Source organism: Pinus tabuliformis, chromosome 3_1, assembly GCF_031772625.1.
Source record: "Pinus tabuliformis cultivar Carrire ecotype Pingquan chromosome 3_1, CPIR1, whole genome shotgun sequence".
NCBI classification, from domain to species: Eukaryota; Viridiplantae; Streptophyta; class Pinopsida; order Pinales; family Pinaceae; genus Pinus; species Pinus tabuliformis.
In genome coordinates, this window is record NC_142301.1 from 702646041 (window position 1) to 702667703 (window position 21663).

The window sequence follows — 21663 nt, forward strand, 5'->3', positions numbered from 1 at the left end:
AACCATTAGATCAGTAGAGATTTTATGGATCTCCGCAACGTGCTTTATCGAAAAAGAATTAAATCGAGCACTCCAGATTTTTGCCTCTCTGTAGAGGGGCTTCAAATTGTCTGCGCAAACATTATAGATGCCTTCCATGTGATTACAGATTAATTCTGAGTTTGTCAGCACTGTTATGTTATTCACCCCATTGTGTTTTGCCTCTTTTAAACCTGCAACAAGTGTAATGTAGTATGCTTCGTTATTGGTTGTCTTTCCCTGCACTTCCCATATTCTATAAATCACATGATTTTTTGCCCCATTGTGAAGGACAATTTTTAAAGATGCTGGACCCGGATTGGGGCGGCATGATACTTCAATGCACAGTGTCCACTTTTCCACCATTCCGTGGGCTTAGAAGCACTGCATAGTGACAACAACAAAATAGATTCATGTTAGAATACTTTAACATGACAAAATATCCTGATTGAAATTGATTATTTTTATGCTACCTCAAGTCTGAATGCACATCCTTGAAAAATAACAGAAAATCAAATATCAGTGATAAGACTTAGAGGATGCACATCCTCAGCATCAGCAAGTGTCAGAGGATGAGTCCTCTACCACAATTTGGCTTGACAGCTCTTCAGGTTAATTTTGTTTGGTTTATCCTTCGGTAGAATAACTAATTTTTGCATGAAATGTGATGCAGTCTAAAGAGTGTTTGTCTCCCTGACTTTGGATGTTAGCCATGGTTTTGGATTCTCCTTAACTCATCAGTTAGCTCTGGTATTCTTCCTGATCCAAGAGATCTGCTGTTGAATAATTTCAGGTAGTATCTGATTTGAGTTTGAGTCATGATGGCAAAGGAGAGCTCTCACTCTATTAAGTACCGCATCAATATTTGTAATTTGTTTGTGCTGTTGTAAAACGTTGAGAAAACCCATACGAAACAGAGAAGTAGAGCAACAGATCTCCACGTGATCAACTTTCTTGAAAACCAGTCATGTTCTGAAGCAAGGGGATGAAGAATGGGACCACTTAAAAGCTTCTTTTTGCCTCTTCGTTTTTGTCTTGTTGTTTAGCAGAGCTTCTTTTGTGGATATGTGAAAATGTTCATTTCCCATTTCTGCATTCACTGCAGTGCTATCAAACATCGCCTAAGGTTTTAGGCTATGAGGGTCTTAGGCGTAAGGGTAGCATTAAAGCTCTCTGATGTGTTATGACTTACCACAAGGGTGGCCCTCTAATCCGGAATTATTGTAGAATCGTATTGAACAGATATACTTAGCAGATTATAATCATGGCAAGGCAGATGAGTCTATTCTATGGACCTTCCATGTTGATACCGAAGGCTGAGGTCTATGACCAACATCCATTTGAATATGGATGTGGAAGCTGCAGATGGCTATGTTGGAGGATTCCATGATGGCAGTGTGCTTATTCTCTTTGAGTGAAAGAGACAGGGAAACTAGAAATAGAAGCTCTTGCATGTCCATTGTAACTAGATATAAAATGAATTCAAGCAATCGTTGAAAGCGGTATCATATCTACAAGTATATTGTTAAAATGGTTCAGAATTTTAGTATGAGTACCATTAGAGGGCTGGACGGTTGTGTTGCGCATGGTACATCACAATATTCAGAATCAAATTCTGAATATATGGTACAACACTGTTTAAAAACAAAATTTGAATGTATGAATTTTAATACTGCATTTCAAAATGGGTGCTGGTTAGGATTCAGGAACAACATAATGTGCTCAGAATAGTAAATATAAAATAGAATTAGAACCTTTTCTAAAATCGCTTTGATACTTGCACATGAGTTTCTTAGTTGAAACTGTGATTGCTTACAAAATTATGAATTGTACCATCCAAAAAACCAACATAGGATTGAAAGCAAAACTCAGGAACTGAGTTGACATGCAAGTATTGTTAGAATAAAACTTGTATTTACCTTACTGCTTTTAATTTCTCTATTTTCTTGTACATATTTTCGATTTGAATATTAATATATCTCACTATTAAACCTTCAGCTTTTGGCCAATTTCAGCTTTTGGCCAATTTGAGTGCATTTGTAGATTTAATCCACTATTAAACCTTCAATATATTTTCAAACACAAATGTCAAGACCTTAAATTTCAGAGTATACCGACGTTTTATCAGGGTTGAAGAGACCAAAGTGACGCTCTGTCTCAGCCCCTGGCTTCTGATTCTCGTTGAAAATAGCGAAGATATCGGTCTCGATGCTCCTTCCAGGTCTCTGCAAAATCAGATTTCAATCGTTTGAATGTAACAGGAATGTTTTGGGAATGAAACAGAGCTCTTGCGCAGACCGATTTCGAACGGTTGTGAATGGCGTTTTGGCGCGCGGGGATTTTCGCCGTTGTCAAAGAACGAGACGGGGCGGGCGGGCCCGCGTATGGTGGGTCCCGCGTATGTCATCGGAAACGTGAGGTGGCCGCCGGAGTCCCGATATATGGATATGTATGCGCCCCCATAACTTGATTGACATACATAGCCCTTGCCAGCATTTAATACACAATATATGGCTGGTTAGCCCTTGCCGTATATGTCCATCTTTGAATTTAAACAAGTATATTATTAGCTGTGGAAATATACTACCCTGTGTATTAATGATTTAATAGATTTGTAAATATATTTTACTCATGTATTTAATTTTTCATATATTTTTTTATTACAATAATTTTAAAAATTAACACCTAATTTAATAAAAAAATTAAATTCATTATACGGTTATATATTCCACTTGTGATTTTATATCAAAATTAGCAACTAATACATTGCTTTACAGAGGTGCTTAATTTTCATATATTTTTTATTACAATAATCCTAAAAATTGGCACCTAATTCAGTGAAAAAGTTTTAAATTCAGTATACGGTTATAATAATAATAATAATAATATCCATTTTTAAGGTCACAGCCAAGCCAGACACCAAATTGGTGTATGAGACCCCCTTGTTTGTGGGACAAGGGACCCACCTCCGCGCAGCGATTTGACTGCTAAGTCTACGAAGGCATACATACTCTACCCCCCTCTGGTTTTGAACCTGTGACCTCTTAGGAGGAAACACATGCTCTTAACCATTAGGCCCACTCAAGCTGTATATTCAACTTGTGATTTTATAACAAAATCGTCACCTAATACGATATAAAATTGGCACCTAATACATTATCTATTCAACCTGTGATTTTATATCAAAATTGGCACCTAATACATTGAGGAAAAATTTAGCGAAATTTTTCCTAAAATTTTGCACCTAATACAAATACAAATTTCTTATGTTTACTTTATGGATATATGAGATATATTTTATATTTAATTTAGTATCTTTTCACTAAAATACCTTGTCTTTCAGGTTTCGAAGCATGTTATTATAAAGTCTCTAATGTAGGTAAATCTTCACTTAAATTTTACATAGGCTTTTTTTCTCAAAAAAAATTATCTACCAAATTTAATACCAACTCATTCTCAAATTATTAAATGGAAAATATTAACCATATAATGTATTTTTAATGAAATTCATACCCTTTGATTCCAATGTAATGTGTTTTAAATTAAATTCAATGGGTCGGGAAAAGGGTATATAATAATAATAAAACATTATTTTTATAATTTGATATAATAATAAAAGATATTGATTTTTATAATTTGAGTGGATTTAATTATGATGATTATTAGTGTTCACTAAAATTAATATGGTCTATCAAATATTAAGAAAGTAAAAAACAAATCGAAATTCTTTAACATATTATTTATGTGCTTGAAGTGAGAGAAGCATTCTCAAATCACCATAGTTTTGTTGTTTTAATAAGTTAACAAGGGAGCCACTGTCGTGGCTGTAGTCCTTGCTGGGGTCTGCCACAATAACACAATACAAACGCTTTGTGCAACTTGTCTTGTAGCATGCAGAAATACAAAGACAATCAGAAGATGCACAATGTCTTGTAGCATGCAGAAATACAAAGACAATCAAAAGAGTTGTTCCGAGATGGCTACATCCATCCCTCTTCATCTCCCTGTGGCTCTCCGGTGATTTTGCAACCTTGAAAGGATCGTTCATGGTGCCTGTATTGAGGATTGGGCATGAAATTGAGCCAATACAATTCTCTTACAAGCTTACAGAAAAATTATTTTGACTAGCATATCGGTGTAGGATACAATCTCAAAATTGATGGAAGGTGTTGTCCTGCAACACGATCCGATGGATCATTGAATGAAGGGTTTCGAGTGAGGTTGCTATATGAACGTTTTGTCCTGCCGCCGAAGCTCTGCCACTTCTTGAAAATACACTTCATTTTGGTCACCTTGCTTGATGTCTGCACCATCCTTCTGAAAGGGTACTAAAGTTATCGTTCTTGCTTATCCAAAGGCCTGTGCAGATCCCTTGTCCCTTCTTTTTATAATAACTATCACAAGCCTAATGCAGATCTCTGTTATGGATTGTGATAATTTAAAATATGGAATATCAGATATGCAAGAACAACAAGATATGGGCGATCTATTTTACTAGCATTCGCAGGTCTGCTTCGATAAGCAATAAACCTCCAAGATTGATATTATAAATGGCCCCTTCTGTAACGCAGTTGATAGACACTAACTGTAGATTATACTGTAATCGCTGAAACAAAAATGCTATGTCAGGAAATCCTAACTTCATAAGCATAAATTAATATTTCTGCACACCTTTCTCTTTTTAAATCTAATACTTAACCAAAAATTTTAAAAACAAACTCAAAAGCAGTCTTCTTATTACATAGGTGAAAGATTGACTTCCAAAGTAATTTTAAATAACTAAATTTAAGACCATACAAAGCAGGATTAACACTGGACACTATTTATCCCACACTGTTATTATTCTCAACACCGATGACTGTTGATGCACGGAGCCCCCTCCAAAGTGACAAATACAACCTCCTCGTCATAGAAGTAAGTTTGTTCGAGCTTATGTTGATGATTTAATGATACTTCAAACTTATTCGGATTCGTTAGACCTTATGTTTAGTTTGTTCATGACTGGTAGTTTTTAAGATTCACTGAAGTATGGCGAAATGGCCAATATTAATAGTTTATATTTATTGATAAAGTTATGTTTTTAAATAAATTTAAAAATGGTTTGGATAATTAAATATTTTTATGTTTTGGTCAATGAAGGATGATAACAATGATGCAGCGTTGTAACTAACCCAATTATTAATCATATCTATGATGCAGCGCTGTAACGAACCCAATTCCATAATCCTATCTATGCTGCAGCGCTGTAACGAACCCGATTCAGCTCTCCTTCCCTGAATTTCTCGTAATCATGGTTCATAAAGTCAAGTCTCATGAGCAGACAGGATCATTTGTTGTTGAAACCATGGAAATGGAGTTCGAGCTTAAACCCTTTTAGTTGCGAAGAGTAAGGAACCTGTACTGATTTTTTGAAGAGTCTTAAAATGGATCTTCTCAATTTGGAATCTTGGCATCATGAGGCCTTTCAAATTGCAGCTGGCCCGCTTGTCATTAATTTTATAATTGTCTTCCTGATCTCATCGTTTCTTCTTGTTGCTGACGATTGTAAAAGAGAATATGTATGCATGTTACCATGATAACTCACACTGAAGAAATTAAATGCATCACTGCTTCTTTAGGAGCACTATATTCCAGTCAATCCAAAGATTCAATTCAAGAAAATCCAAATTCAAGTCGCTACTAAAAGCTTTAATATATTTACTTATTTATTTAAATAAAATATTAAATCTTAATAAATTCAAGTCGCTGCGAAAATCTTTAATATATTTACTTATTTATTTAAATAAAATATTAAATCTTAATAATTGAAATAAAATAAAATATTAAATATTAATAATTGAAATAAAATATTAAAAAGGTAAAAGAGTAAAAAACTTTTGGGTAGCATGCCTGGCATGCATGCACCACGTGTGCACTCCACCTGGCGTTTTCTCAATACAACAACTGTTGTGTCGATCCCACAGCTTCTCTGATCCTCTACCTGGCGTTTTTTCAATACAACAACTGTTGTGTTGATCCCACAGCTTCTCTGATCGTAAAATCTCCCCATGATTCCTGAGTTTTATGTTCGAGGACTTTCCTGAGTTTGATATGTTTCTCATCACTGGTTGTCCTACCTTTTTGTTCTCGGGGCATCGATTAGGAGTGGTGCATCGAGTTCTCTGACGGTCTCTCCTACAGTTTAGTAATTGAAACCGGTCCAGCTAGAGGATTAAACGACTACCTCTTATAAAACCATAAATGTGACACCATTGAAAGAAAGGGAAAAAAATAATAAAAAGTAAAAATCCATTCTAAATATATATTATATGAAAATGAAAATAATCGGTGAATATTAATTTTGAGAATAAACTTTTTTTATATTTCTCTAATAATTCAATTATTTATATCTTTGAAAATAGACCTTATTTTTATATTTCTCTTATAATTCAATTATTTATATCTTGCTTAAAATATATACCATCTTGATGAATCACCTACTACTCTGACAAATTTTTCTTCCCATAGCTACGATCAGTGTTTCAATGCCTTACCCATTTAATATAGTGCTCTTAATCAATTTTACCCCAATAAGAGTACTTCACAAATATCATTTTTTAAAAATAACATCACTTACCATAAAACGTTTTATATAAAACAGAGTTAATAGAAAAAAACTGCACACCGCATCGTATATATCTGATTTGGACATTTCTGCGCAGAGCAGATTCAAGTCGAAGAACGGTGGCTTTGTATGGAGGCTTGTGGTACACCACTGCTTCCGAACGAATTCATCCATGAGCCTGGAAAAGGTGCTCCTTCATTTCTACCTTTTCGCTGGCAGATTGGTCGACTCTCCCGACGGTTTTCTAAATATGGAATGCAATGACAAGGGTGCCCAATTTACAGAGGTCGTTGCAGACGCCACCCTTGACCAGATTCTCCTTCACAAAAGTCCTCGCTATATTCAGGAACCGTTGTTTCCTCTGAACCATTCTATTTGTGCAGACGGCCAGTCTCTTCCTTTGCTTGCAGTTCAGGTATGTGATTGAAAAACCTCCTAATTACAATCTGCATTTAATTAATGATTTGAAAGATGTTTTCTTTGTTACAGTTTACTGTACACAAAGGTAGAAAACATACTTTTCTACAATATATATTTTTTTTGTCAGTTACAAATTTGATAAGAATTGGGTAGAATCCCAACTATGGTCGAAATATAATCAATTTTTTGAGCACCCAACAGTTTTGTTCCATTTAAATAAACTTAAATTATAATAAAATATGAACAGAATTGTAATTCAATAAAAACTCTACTTATTTCGGCTCATTCTCTCGAATGCACCAGAACACCTTAAAGATCTTGAGAATACTAAATTAGGCATTTACCGTTATTTACCGTTGAGTTTTTGAGTAAGTTTTTCATGTTCAATATCATTAATATCGCTTGCAGTAAATAAAAACAGTTAAAGAAATTTTTGAGTAAGTTTTTCATGTTCAATATCATTAATATCGCTTGCAGTAAATAAAAACAGTTAAAGAAAAAAAAATGATGCATTTAAAGTAGAGGAAATTAAAGAATAAAATGGATGCATTTCTCGTTGAGTTTTTTATTAAGGTTTTGGTAATTTCACCTTGAAGCCACGGTGCTAAATTTATGCTTTAAATTAACAGGTTCTCCATGATCCTCTGCAGGTAGATCCCTTGCAGCTAGAGGAATAACACAAAATAACAAGTAAGGTACTTCTCTGGAGTTAGCTGCATCTGAAGTTTTCCCAAATACATAAAGATAGTCTGATACATACCAGGTCTGTCAGGTCGCAAACTACAATGCCACTGCCTTCCACAATGCCATCTTGCAGACTCAAGGGACAATGCCATCTTGCAGACTCAAGCGACTCAATGGCATCTTGCAGACTCAAGCGACTCAAGCGTGTAGATAACAGAGCACGTCCAAAGACTGCAATTGTAATCTTGCAGACTCTTCTGAGCACGTCCAAAGACTGCAATTGTAATCTTGCAGACTCTTCTGAGCACGTCCAAAGACTGCAATTGTAATCTTGCAGACTCTTCTGGGCAGGCGGCGACTATCTTTTACCATACCATACCAGAGTTGCATGCTAATAGCCATATGGAAGGGGCCTTGCATGCTAATAGCCATGTGGAAAGAGCCTTGATATACATGTGGAAAGGACCTCGAAAGGGCTACTCTCTCTCTGAACTTTGGATAAAATTGTATTGCCGAAGTTTTCTTGCATCGGGCCACGTGAAGCCTCTAATAAGAGGTAGAATGCTTTCAGTCTTAGAACTTTGGATAAAATAACCACAGCGTACTTTGGATAAGATGAGATTGCCTCAATATTTTTGCATCGGGCAACGTGAAGGCTGCAATAAGACCTCAATCGTTTGCCGAATCAAAAACTTTGGCTAAAATTTTGTTGAATAAAATTGGGAGCATCAAACTTAGGTTAAAATGTGAAAACACCGAAAAAAAACCGGTCAAAGTATCAAGTAATGGTAGGTCAACGATAGATCGATCGCTATTAGTCCCAGGCAGGGACTAATAAGGTTGGTAATGTGACACATATTTTGAAAATTAAAATGAATTTGGCTATAAGCTTTTCCATCTTTGATGTTTTTTTTAAGGTTATCTATTCAATTTCAAGAGGGTAGGGTATATACATGTAAATAACTTGTAATCTGCAAATATTTGTGTGGTATTGGCAAGGTATTAACAAATCTCATTTTTTCTTATGGGCTAAAGATTGTGATGAAGTATGTATACTTTTTTAAATATGGATATAAAAGAATTATCATCATAGGAATTATACATTGGAATCAAGGAAAAGAAAGTGGAATTAAGGGCTTTTAGAATTTGTATAGAGGGTCTTTATTCTTCAATACTTTTGAGAAGATCCATTTTGGCAAGGAGATAGATCTATGCATTTGGAGAGGGTAACTTAGAGCTTCCACAAGGTTTATCTACAATAATGACTAGGGTGATAAGGGGTAAGGAGGTCCAATCTCATAGTGATTTTGGGGGAAGAGGAGATTGATTATTTACAGGAACCATTGGAGGGCCAACAGATATGGTCTAGTTAAAAATTCCACCCATTTGTTGACATGTGAGAGCCATAAAAGCAATCACACATGGGGTCTATCTTGCTAGATGATGAGGTTGTCATCATTGTTGGTGAAATGGTTCAAGCTTTATCTAAATCCAATGTATGAGAGGGTAATCTGACTAGGGATAATGTGATGAGACTAAGCGATGCATCTACTAATGTTCTTATTTATTGGACCAAAAATCCTCTAGAAAAGTGTATTAGGATCGATGGGCATTAACACAAATGATATGCAAGGTGCAATGATTTAACATAGACAACTAATTGCATAGTCATATTTACTCTAAAAGAGGCTTGCAAAGACTTCAAACCTCTAATACATGGCTCAAACATAGGAATTTAACTGCTTGCATAGTTAGACTTCATCAACTCTCTTCTTTTAAGCCTCCATCATCGGTTGCCTAATAGAAGTTCCTTCATCAATAGTTGTTGGCATTATGACTCAGGTTTGGCACTATGGCACAGGTGTTGTCCTTGATGGCAACTCACTCAAGTGGCAAATCACTGTTCAAGCTCTCAAAATAATAGAAAATGAGATACCCGCAGGTGCGCCTAACAAAAGTTGCGGACCCGCAGGTGCCCCGAACAAGAAGTGTGGACATACCTGCAGGTTCTCCGAACAAAAGGTGCGGACGTCAAATTCACTCACTTCCATGCAGAAAAGCGCGCGCACGTGGGAAATTTTATGATTGATCCATGGTATTTAGTCCACAGTTTTTGATCCTATGGTTTTGGTCCATGGTATTGCATTCAAAAGAGTTGAACCCAAGTATTGAGTCCTTGGTATTGTTTCTCAATGGTTTTGGTCCATGGTTTGAGAAAGGCCTAGACTATAAAAAGGGAAGGAGATCATTTGGCCCATACACTTGTGAACATTGAATATCTTAAGATCTGAAATTTTGGTGATCGGTTTGTGAAGCTAGATCTGAATCAAGGAGAAAACCGTGAATTAAAAGGTGGATCTACTGATAGGTCGAGGTCTCTTTGGCGCATGATCAGATCTGTGAATTCGACAGACTGGGGTACAATTGAGGACTGTTAAAGTGTTTATATCCGGAGGTCCGTAGGCGAGATACGACTCAGGTGCGGAGGTACGCAGTCCAGTAGATGACGCAGGTGCGGAGGTGCGCAGTCCAGTAGACGACGCAGGTGCGGAGGTACGCAGTCCAGTAGACGGTGCAAGTGCGGAGGTGCGCAGTCTGGTAGACGGTGCAGGTGCGGAGGTGCGCAGTCAACTAGACGGATCTGGTGCGGAGGCGCGCAGTCCAGTAGACAGAGCAAGTGCGGAGCTACGCAGGCTAGACATAGCAGAAGTGCGGATATTCGCAGGTTTCTATTGGTGAAGTTGCAGACTTTTCTTGAAATATATGTTGGCTGCCTTTTGTCTATTGCTGCAGAGTTCTGGGTTTAGAATCTGTGTCTGATTACTGGTATTGCTTTTCTGGTTACTGCATTCTGAGAAGCTATTGGTTGATTCATTAGTTGATTGTAAAAGGAGATTGGTTGATTCACATGTACTTGATGATTATTTAATGATTCATGGATCCAGTCTGAAAATTTATGAAACGTGGTCCCTGGAGGAAAAGAAGTAGGTCAGCACCTACGTACTAGTAGCTCAGCTAGTACAAGAGCTAAGGGGGTTGTAGCTCCCTTCCAGGAGAGTCTGGAAAATGAGAGAGGGTTGTAGCTCTCTGCAGGTTGCAGCCTGTGTACTGGTAAAGGATTGCACCAGTACAGAATCATTGTAAAAAGAAGTTTCTAATTGAAAGAAGATAGAGACATATTGCAGCAGGTGGTTTTCACCCACATTGAGTTTCCACCTTATATCTGGTGTTCTTTGGTGTGACTATCTGTGTTTCTTGTTCTTGTTCATTATTATATGGTACTGACATACAAATTAATGGTCAACATCTGAAGAATAAATTAAATTATAAATCTGGAAGGTATAGTGAAAAGAATTTGATAATACCGATTCACCCCCCCCCCCCTCTCAGTATTATTTCCAACAAATGGAATCAGAGCAGGTCCTTCTGAGAAGCTTGATCGCTTGAAGGAGGATCCATCATCATGAGCAACTACGAGAGAGAAGCATCGATCAGGCCACCAATTTTTTATGGGACCAACTTCGTCTATTGGAAGGTAAGAGTCACAACATTTCTTCAATCTCTTGGTACAGAAGTCTAGGATATCATAGATACAGGGTATACTTTTCCATCCACAACTCCTACAGATTTGGCTGGTAAGAAGCAATATGAAACAAATGCAAAGGCTGTCAATACTCTATTGGGATGTCTATCTGAATCAGAATTCGTCAAAGTTATGCAGTATAAATCCGCAAAAGAAATATGGGACAAGATTGTTTTGAGCTATGAAGGAGATGAACAGGTAAAACGAGCAAAACTTAAAACCCTCAGAACTCAGTATGAAAATCTCAAAATGCACAATGATGAAAGTGTGGCTAACTATTTCCTTCGTGTAGATGAGATTGTTAATTGTATGAAAAACTTGGGTGAAGAAATAAAAGAGGTTGTTGTGGTTGAAAAGGTTCTAAGATCTAAGTCCCCAAGTTCGAATCTAAAGTTTCTGCAATAGAAGAAAAAGAGAATCTACGAAACCTTACCATGTCACAGCTGCATGGAATTCTGACTGGTTACGAAATGAGGAAAGGAGGACCATCAGACAGAAGAGAAGCTGCATTCAAGGCTTCAGGCAAAGGAGATTACTATGAGTCAGGACATCTATCAGAAGAAGACGAAGAATCAAATTGTGTCAAGAACCTTCAAAGGGGTGCTGGAAGATTCAGAGGCAAGTTACCTTTCAAATGCTTTGATTGTGGAAGAGTCGATCACTATGCTGCAAAGTGTCCTCATAAAGATAAGCTTGATAAAGGTAAGGAACCTGTCAGATGGAACAAGAAACAGAATGTAAATAAGAAAAGCTATTACACTCATGAAGACAGTGATGGACTTTCAAATGGTGATGAAGATGAACAAGGTAACAATTATAGACTTTTAATGGCTTTTGAAGATGATGATTTCATGGATGCTATAGATGAAGAAGGTCTGTATGAAGAGATTTCTAAACTCAAAATTTGTTTAGAAGAGAAAAATATGATTATTGATACTCTGCAATTCCAACTGGCTGAAAAAGAAAAACTTCATGAAAAAATAGAATGTGAAATTGTTGGTCTTAGAAAAGAGATTGAGAAAACAAAAGCTCTTAATCTTAGATTTGTTAAAGGATCTGAAACTCTAGATGAGATTATCAATGTGCAGCATTCTCCACTAATCAAGACAGGTCTGGGATATAATGAAGAAGCATCTCAAGTGCAGCAACCATCCACCTCCAAAAGTTATCTTGATGCAGCAAGGAGGAGTGAGCAAAGGTCAAATAGAAATCACCAGGTAAATCAGGGACAATTTACCTCAAGAATGAACAAAGACTACCAGGTAAATCAAGGGCAATCCACCTTAAGGATGAACAGAAGCTACAACCAGCCACAGGTAAAATCTTCCCAATTTGCCTCAAGAATGGATGTCAGTAGAAATTACAATCAGTTGGTTGGTAGATTTGATAATTGCAGGAGTCTATTCAATGGCTAATGTTTTTCTTGTCATAACTTTGGTCACAAAGCAGCTCAATGTGTTTCCTATAAGACAATCATGACTAGAGAAGCTCAAAAACAAAGAAGTATGACTGGGATCACGAAAAGAACCTACAATAACTTTTCTGCCCTTGAGAATGAAATTGAATGTTCTATTTGTAACAACTTCGGTCATGAAGATTCTGAATGTAGGAGCAGGTTTCGGCAAACAAAGGAACAAGCCTCAAATTCCAAAACACGGAGAATGAAAGAATCGCAACCAGAAAGATGTGGTATAGCCTTATATGCGGAAGGGCAAGAAAATCAATGGTACATCGACAGTGGATGTTTGAAACATATGACAGGTGATAAACAAAAACTTCAGTCATATAGTGCCTTAGAGAAGGAGAAGAAGGTCTCATTTGGAAATGAAACCCATGCGCTCATAAAAGGTAAAGGTTCTGTTCAGTTGAAAGAAAAGGTCAAAGCTGGAAATGTTATGTATGTTGATGGGTTAAAGCATAATTTATTGAGTGTCAGTCAGATTTGTGATCAAGGAACGGAGGTAATATTTTGATCAAATGGATGTAGTGTTCGTGATCTTGATACAGGAAAAATAGTGATCAAAGGCATAAGAACTCCAAATAATTTATACATATTCAAAGAAGGACAACATCAATGTTATCTAAGCAAGAACGATGAACACTGGTTATGGCACAGAAGATTGGGGCATCTTAGCTTCTCACAGATAAGGAAAGCATGTAAATACCAGGCAGTTCGTGGTCTTCCAAACATCAGAATTCCAGACAATACAATTAACAAATCATGTCAGTTTGGTAAGCAAACCAGAACTAACTTCCCTGAGAAGGAAGGATCAGCTAGAAGGCCACTTGAACTTATATATACTGATGTATGTGGCCCATCTAGGAAAAGGTCACCTCGAGGAGAATAATATTTCATATTATTCATTGATGACTTTTCCAGGATGTGTTGGATAGGACTTATGAAGCACAAAGACGAAGCATTTGAAAAGTTCAAATCATTCAAAGCCTTGGTGGAGAACGAATCAGATCACAAAATCAAATGCCTCAGGTTTGATAGGGGTGGGGAGTTTACCTTGAATGAATTTTTTGATTTTTGTGAAGAACATGGAATAAGAAGGGAATTCTCTATAGCTAGGACTCCTCTGCAAAATGGAGTAGTGGATAGGATGAACAAAACGATTCAACAAATGGCTCGTGTTATGCTTGATGAGTCTGGAACTCCCGCAACCGTCTGGGGTGAAGCTGCATTTGCTGCAGTTGTTATTCTCAACAAGACAAATATCCGGGTGAACAGCACTCAAACTCCTCATGAGCTTTGGTATGGTGAGACTCCTTCGGTAAAACATTTCAAAATTTTTGGAAGCAAATGCTATATTAAAAATAATGATGAAAATCTTGGCAAGTTTGAACCTAGAGTAGATGAAGGCATTCTCCTTGGTTATTCTCCTCACAGCAAAGCATACAAATGTTACAATAAAAGGCTTGGAAGAATTGTCGACAACATTGATGTAGTGGTGGATGAAAAAGAAAACACTCCCAGGTAGGTAAGATCTGAAGACTTCGAAGATGATGAGGACTATCCATCAACATCAAATCAGATTCATGATGAAGAAGAAACCCATGAGGCACCAGAAGAACAGATAAGGATAGAAGATAAGACTCCATCCAGGTACGTTCAGAAGAATCATCCAGAATCTCAAATTTTGGGGCAGAAAGAGGCAGGTATACAAACAAGAAGAACAATTGCAGAAGCTTCAAGCTATTTGGCATTACTCTCCTCCATTGAACCACAAAATGTAAGAGAGGCATGCAAAGATGAATGCTGGGTCAAGGCAATGGATGAAGAACTTGAACAGATTGAAAGGAATAACACTTGGGAATTGGTTCCTAGACCAAAAGATAAGAATGTCATAGGGACAAAGTGGATTTTCAAAAATAAACTAAATGAAAATGGAGATGTGGTTAGAAACAAGGCAAGACTTGTTTGTAAAGGATATGCGCAACAAGAGGGCATAGAATTTGAAGAAACCTTTGCACCAATTGCTAGACTTGAGGCTATAAGAATGTTCCTTGCTCTCTCTAGCTTTCAGAAGTTCAAAGTATTTCAGATGGACGTAAAATCTGCCTTTCTGAATGGAGACTTGAATGAAGAAGTGTACATTGAACAACCAGATGGGTTCATCCTTGGAAATGATCCAAATCTTGTATGTAGGCTCAAAAAGGCTCTCTATGGTCTTAAATAGGCTCCTAGGGCGTGGTATTATCGGTTGGATAAATATCTTCATCAACAAGGTTTTATAAAAGGATCAACTGACAACAATCTATATATAAAGGTTGATAATGAAAAGTTGCTAATACTTGTTGTGTATGTAGATGATATCATCTTTGGCAGCAATGAAGAAGACATGAGTCAAAAGTTTGCCTTGGTGATGCAAAAGGAGTTTGAAATGTCCATGCTTGGTGAGCTCACATATTTCCTTGGCTTGCAAGTCCAACAAAACAAAGACGGTATTTTTCTATCACAAACCAAGTATCTCAAGCAGATATTGAAGAAATATGGGATGGAGGATTCGAAACCAGTATGTACCCCTATGGTGACAGGATGCAGCCTCAACGTGAATGATGAATCAGCAGCAATACATCAACCAACCTATAGATCCATGATTGGTAGTCTGCTCTATCTAACAGGTACCCGACCAAACATTATGCATGCAGTGGGAATAGTTGGAAGGTTTCAAGCAAATCCAAAGGAAACTCATCTTCAGGCAGTTAAGAGAATCTTCAAGTATCTTCAAGGAACTCAAAACTATGGCTTATGGTATCCTAATAGTACAGACCTCACACTTCATGCATACACAGATGCGGATTGGGCAGGGAGCGTGGATGACAGGAAAAGCACTAGTGGTGGTGCATTCTTCATGGGTCCTAGATTAGTATCTTGGTTCAGCAAGAAACAAAGCTCTATTGCATTATCTACAGCTGAAGCAGAATATGTAGCTACTGCATCTTGCTGCACACAACTCCTTTGGATGATGCAAACATTGTAAGACATGCAAATCACTTGTAATCCACCTATCTCCATCTTCTGTGATAATACAAATGCAATCAGTATTTCAAAGAATCCTGTCATGCATTCAAAGACCAAGCACATACCAATCAAGTATCATTTTCTTCGGGAACAAGTGCTTGAACAAAAGGTCAAGTTGGAGTATGTTCCCTCTAAGGAACAAGTTGCGGATATTCTCACCAAACCTCTGCCCAAGGAGACCTTTGAATACCTCAAACAAAAGCTGAGGGTAGTTGATGCATCATCTTGTTGTTGAATCTTATTTGTTTCAGAAATTTGAGTTTCATACGGAGTATACGCGTACATTTGCCGGTTTATGGATTGGTCAAAGACCAAATGGCACAGGTTCAGGGGGAGCATATATTCTTCTAATAATGCATTGTTGGCATTATTGTAGAAGATCTTGGAGGAGCAAGTACAGAAGGAGAACATGGTTTCTGATCTTAATATTGTTGCTAATGTTTGTCTCTATGTCTTATATTCTTTTGTCAAGGTCATGTAATGGCCTATATCTGGGATGAATGATATAATGTACTTGGTTTTCATATGTAATTTTCTGATGTAACCCCACTTGGTTGGGTGGATGATCCCCACTTGGTTGGGTGATGAATGTATGTATAGAGTCTTTTGGTGATAGGAAGGTCATTTATGGTGTATGGTGGATTATGGTTCTTCTTGAAGAAAATTTCTTTTGCAGATCTGGCCTACAGTTAGGGGGAGCACGATCAGCACAGTATAGTAGATTTTTCAGCATGTTCTCAGGGGGAGCATAACCCTTTGCCCTTGATGACAAAGGGGGAGAATGACTTTGAGGATCTTGGGGTTGCCATCAAGTCCAAAGGGGGAGATTGTTGGCATTATGACTCAGGTTTGGTGCTATGGCACAGGTGTTGTCCTTGATGGAAACTCACTCAAGTGGAAAATCACTGTTCAAGCACTCAAAATAATAGAAAATGAGATACCCGCAGGTGCGCCTAACAAAAGCTGCGGACCCGCAGGTGCCCCGAACAAGAAGTGCGGACATACCCGCGGGTTCTCCGAACAAAAGGTGCGGACATCAAATTCACTCACTTCCATGCAAAAAAGTGCGCGCACATGGGAAATTTTATGATTGATCCGTGGTATTTAGTCCACAGTTTTTGATCCTATGGTTTTGGTCTGTGGTATTGCATTCAAAAGAGTTGAACCCAAGTATTGAGTCCTTGGTATTGTTTCTCAATGGTTTTGGTCCATGGTTTGAGAAAGGCCTAGACTATAAAAAGGGAAGGAGATCATTTGGCCCATACACTTGTGAACATTGAATATCTTAAGATCTGAAATTTTGGTGATCGGTTTGTGAAGCTAGATCTAAATCAAGGAGAAAACCGTGAATTAAAAGGTGGATCTACTGATAGGTCGAGGTCTCTTTGGCGCATGATCAGATCTGTGAATTTGACAAACTAGGGTACAATTGAGGACGGTTAAAGTGTTTATATCCGGAGGTCCGCAAGCGAGATACAACTCAGGTGCGGAGGTACGCAATCCAGTAGACGGCGCAGGTACGCAGTCCAGTAGACGGCACAGGTGCGCAGTCCAGTAGACGGCGCAGGTGCGAAGGTACGCAGTCTGGTAGATGGTGCAGGTGCGGAGGTGCGCAGTCCGGTAGACGGCGCAGGTGCAGAGGTGCGTAATCCAGTAGACAGATCTGGTGCGGAGGTGTGTAGTCCAGTAGACAGAGCAGGTGTGGAGCTGCGCAGGCTAGACACAGCAGAAGTGTGGATACTCGCATGTTTATATTGGTGAAGTTGCGGAATTTTCTTGAAATATATGTTGGCTGCCTTTTGTCTATTGCTGCAGAGTTCTGGGTTTAGAATCTGTGTCTAATTACTGGTATTGCTTTTCTGGTCACTGCATTATGAGAAGCTATTGGTTGATTCATTAGTTGATTGTAAAAGGAGATTGGTTGATTCACATTTACTTGATGATTATTTAATGATTCATGGATCCAGTCTGAAAATTTATGAAACGTGGTCCCTGGAGGAAAAGAAGTAGGTCAGCACCTACGTACTAGTAGCTCAGCTAGTACAAGAGCTAAGGGGGTTGTAGCTCCCTTCCAAGAGAGTCTGGAAAACGAGAGAGGGTTTTAGCTCTCTGCAGGTTGCAGCCTGTGTACTGGTAAAGGACTGCACCAGTGTAGAATTTGTAAAAAGAAGTTTCTAATTGAAAGAAGATAGAGACATATTGCAGCGGGTGGTTTTCACCCACATTGGGTTTCCACCTTATATCTGGTGTTCTTTGGTGTGACTATCTGTTTTTCTTGTTCTTGTTCATTATTATATGGTATTGACATACAAATTAATGGTCAACATCTGAAGAATAAATTGAATTATAAATCTGGAAGGTATAGTGAAAAGAATTTGATAATACTGATTCACCCCCCCTCCTCTCAGTGTTATTTCCAACAATAGTAACTCAATCATTGGACACAAGTGACCTTAAAGATCTCATGATGGAAGCTATCAGCGATAGAAAGGAAGATTCGCTTCATCTCTGTAAGTCTACAAATTCTCCTTCTTTAACTAAATGGAAATCCTTTGAAAATCTAATTTCTAGGTCCTTGGGCTAAATGATGAAAACTAAAGTTTTGAACCCTAAATGACTTTCTACTTGGCCTCTTTAGAATTAAAATCCCTAACCCTTCTCCTTTTATTCATATTCTTGGGGTATAAGAAAGTTTGGTCAAAGGGAACTTGCTTATCAAGTCCTCCACCAACTTAGGTATAGTTATAGAATATTTGGAGGCCCATAGAAACCCACCTTCTATGGAAATGTTAAGAATATTCTCAGATCGAGGGACAAAGGAACTCTTGATTTCCCTATGAAAGTGGAAGGGGGTTTGGGTCACCTACAAATGGATAAAAAAATATCCGCACAAGGGAATGGATTCATTTATGTCAATGGCTCAAAAGCGCATTCTTAGAAATCAAATGTGGTAAATGATTGTCCATAATTTGGACTCTTAGAGCAAATGCCCCTAAAGAGGGTTTAAACTTATTTTAATGATAGTAAACTATTGAGGGTTGGCCAACACACAAGAATATGGGCCTAAAAATATTGGCAAAGGCTCCAAATCCTTCTTTTATCATTCTATTTGCAATAAATTATGACTAATGAGGAAAATTACTTAGGAACTATTAGGGCTTTAATTATGTTGGTGCTATAGGGAGGTTGGTGGGGAACATTACTAGTGGAAGAAATTATCGTTTACCCTTTTTAATTCGTAGGATTTTACTTCAAATCTAGTGATCTTATTAAGAAAATTAGTTTTTTTGTACTAAAATTCCTTTTCAGACTATATTAAATATGCTTGAGGAATTGTGTGATTGTTTGCAAGTTTAAACGTGGGCTTTTTAGTGTTTTATGTAATTTTTATGAGAAAATTAACATAAACAAATGGCAGACATAAACATCGCCATAAACAATATCACAACAATACATGATGAATGAGTTCACCCCTCCTAGGCTATGTCTCCTTGGTCCAACTTCCAATGGCTTTTCCCTCTCTATTATGCTAAAAAATGTGAATACGTCAGTTTACCTTGCTCCGAATGCTCTGAAACTTGTTCCAATGGCTCCAGAATGCCCAAAAATGTCTGTGTAGTGTCTTTCTACTCTTGATTTGGTCAAAAACTAAGGAATTTATGGCCTTTCCAAATCTTCTGCTAATTGCACTGCAAATTCCCCAAAATTTGGCATCATCCTACAATTTCGCTCGCCAAGAGTGCTAACGGAGCAACAATTTCGCCGAAAACCAGGTGAAATTGTCGGACCGTTATAAAGCCCCCTAAAGCCTAAGTTCTGAAAATTGAGGCCACGTGCCTGGGAGCTAAGGCCAATGGCCCGCCCCTGCCGGCCGAGCCCCCACTCCACCTTTGTGATGATCACATGGGCGCGATTATGTGTCCACAGGCTGTCTTGTTCCTTGAATTGTGCAGCAACAAACCTTTAAATATAAACCAAAGTCTATGCATATTAAGAACAACCACTATGATGTAATGGTAAAGATTATGCATTAGCGTTGGGAGGTTGCGGGTTCGACCCCTGTTGCCTCTTCCCGGACTATAGCAAAAAATTTTGGTGGCCTCTAGGGCTGCCACGTGGTGGCCTCCGGCTGGGCCACATGTTAGCGCGTGGCTGGCCACTACTTCAACCAATCAAATCCACAAAAATATGACCAATAATAATGTGGCACTTGGCATGATATCATTCACCAAGGAGCCCGTTGACTAATTCAACATCCACATACCCTGCCCAGTTAGCGCCATGTCAGCAGTACGGACTGTTGACTGGCCTCTCCGTTTTTTTTTAAATCGCTTTTTGGGAAAGTGAACATAACTCGTTTCTAGAGTCATACGGAGTCTGTTTTGCGCGAATCTAGTTGCGTCGGATTCAAGATGGTGAAAACTACACAGTCGTCTAGGTTCCACACCAATCCAACAACTTTGAATTTTGAGCTATTTTTTGAGCACCTGATCATTCCTCCCCATTGGAAGCCTTTTGGACCCCAAAATATCACTTTCAGTTGTCCAGCAGGTGAGGGTACAGTTCCCTCACCTTTCCAATCTCGATCCATTCATCACTAACTTGGAACTTGTGATCTACACGATGCTTGTCGTGCCTTGCTTTGTACTTGCCTTTGCTCTTTTCAAGTTGATCTTGCACTGTTTGATGTACCATTTGGAGTCGTTCAATGAACTCTTTGGCTTTGTCCATGTTACTATCAGTAGCAACATCCTTCTTACCAAGATGATACAACACATTATGATGCAAATGGTAAACAAATTCCTCTACTTGATTCCCTTGACTCAAGCTTGAATGTACATCTTGAAAGTATGTATTTTGTTGAACATAACTTTCATGTAAAACAAAATGATGCTTGAGGAAAGTAGTTATACAAACTATAGGCCTAGAAAGTACATCAACAAACTTGTTGCTTATACCTTTCTTATTCCTTTTGACCAAGCGAAGTAGTAGAAGAAAACCCATCCAATGAAAGTGCCTTTGTCACTACAAATTAATCACTGTAGCATTGAAAAATTATGAATGAAATGAAATGGGCTTATCATGTTGCATAAGGATTGCGCCCATGGCATAGTCGCATACATCAACCTGAAACTCAAATGACTTTTTCAAGTATAGAAGAGCAAGTATAAAGGCTGAACTGATCTTTTGTCTTAAAGCATCAAATGCCTCTTGTTGTTTGCCTCCCCACTGGAAGACTTTTTTCACGACTGCCAAAGAATGCAAATGAGCTATAATAGAAGAAAATTTAACAAAATATTTCCTCCAACATTGGTCTACTCCCAAAAAACCTCTTATCCAAATGACTATTTGAGCATTGACCAATCAATAATGGCATCAATCTTGGAGAGGTCTAACTTTAGCTCAACTTCTCCAATTTTATAACCCAAGTACATCAAATAAGTTTTATCCAACATATACTTTGACATCTTCAATAAAAAATGTTCATGACATATGACATCAAGTATTTCTTTCTCACACATGACATGTTCATAATGAAATTTTCTGAAAATGAAAATGTCATCCAAGTAGACTATCATATCTATAAATGGCTTCAATACATGTTTTTTCATATGCATCAATGTAGTATGAGCATGGCAAAGACCAAAAATCATAACAAGCCATTCAAACAAACCTTGCTTGCTTTTGAATGTCGTCTTCCATTTGTCTCCTTCAACAACTCTACTTTGATGATAGCCACTTCTTGAATCTAATTTAATGAAATGCTCTCCATTCTTCTCAGACACCAAAACAATAGGTGCACCACGTGGTGAAGAAGATGGTCAG

At 37.9% G+C, this 21663-nt stretch overlaps 1 protein-coding gene across 1 annotated transcript; it reads left to right on the forward strand.

Annotated features, from left to right (window-relative positions):
• The first annotated feature begins 6660 nt into the window (after positions 1-6660).
• On the forward strand, positions 6661-7811 carry LOC149189086 (akuammiline synthase 1-like). Its single transcript, XM_089413147.1, has 2 exons — positions 6661-7037; positions 7672-7811. The coding sequence occupies exons 1-2, from the start codon at positions 6795-6797 to the stop codon at positions 7717-7719; spliced, it is 291 nt and encodes a 96-aa protein (XP_089269273.1). The 5' UTR covers positions 6661-6794; the 3' UTR covers positions 7720-7811.
• The last annotated feature ends 13852 nt before the right edge of the window (positions 7812-21663 follow it).

Coding starts and splice junctions, on each gene's coding strand:
- LOC149189086 (XM_089413147.1), top strand. CDS start 6,795: ATGAGCCTGGAAAAGGTGCTCCTTCATTTCTACCTTTTCGCTGGCAGA. Junction 7,038..7,671: donor TTCCTTTGCTTGCAGTTCAG/GTATGTGATTGA, acceptor TTAAATTAACAG/GTTCTCCATGATCCTCTGCA.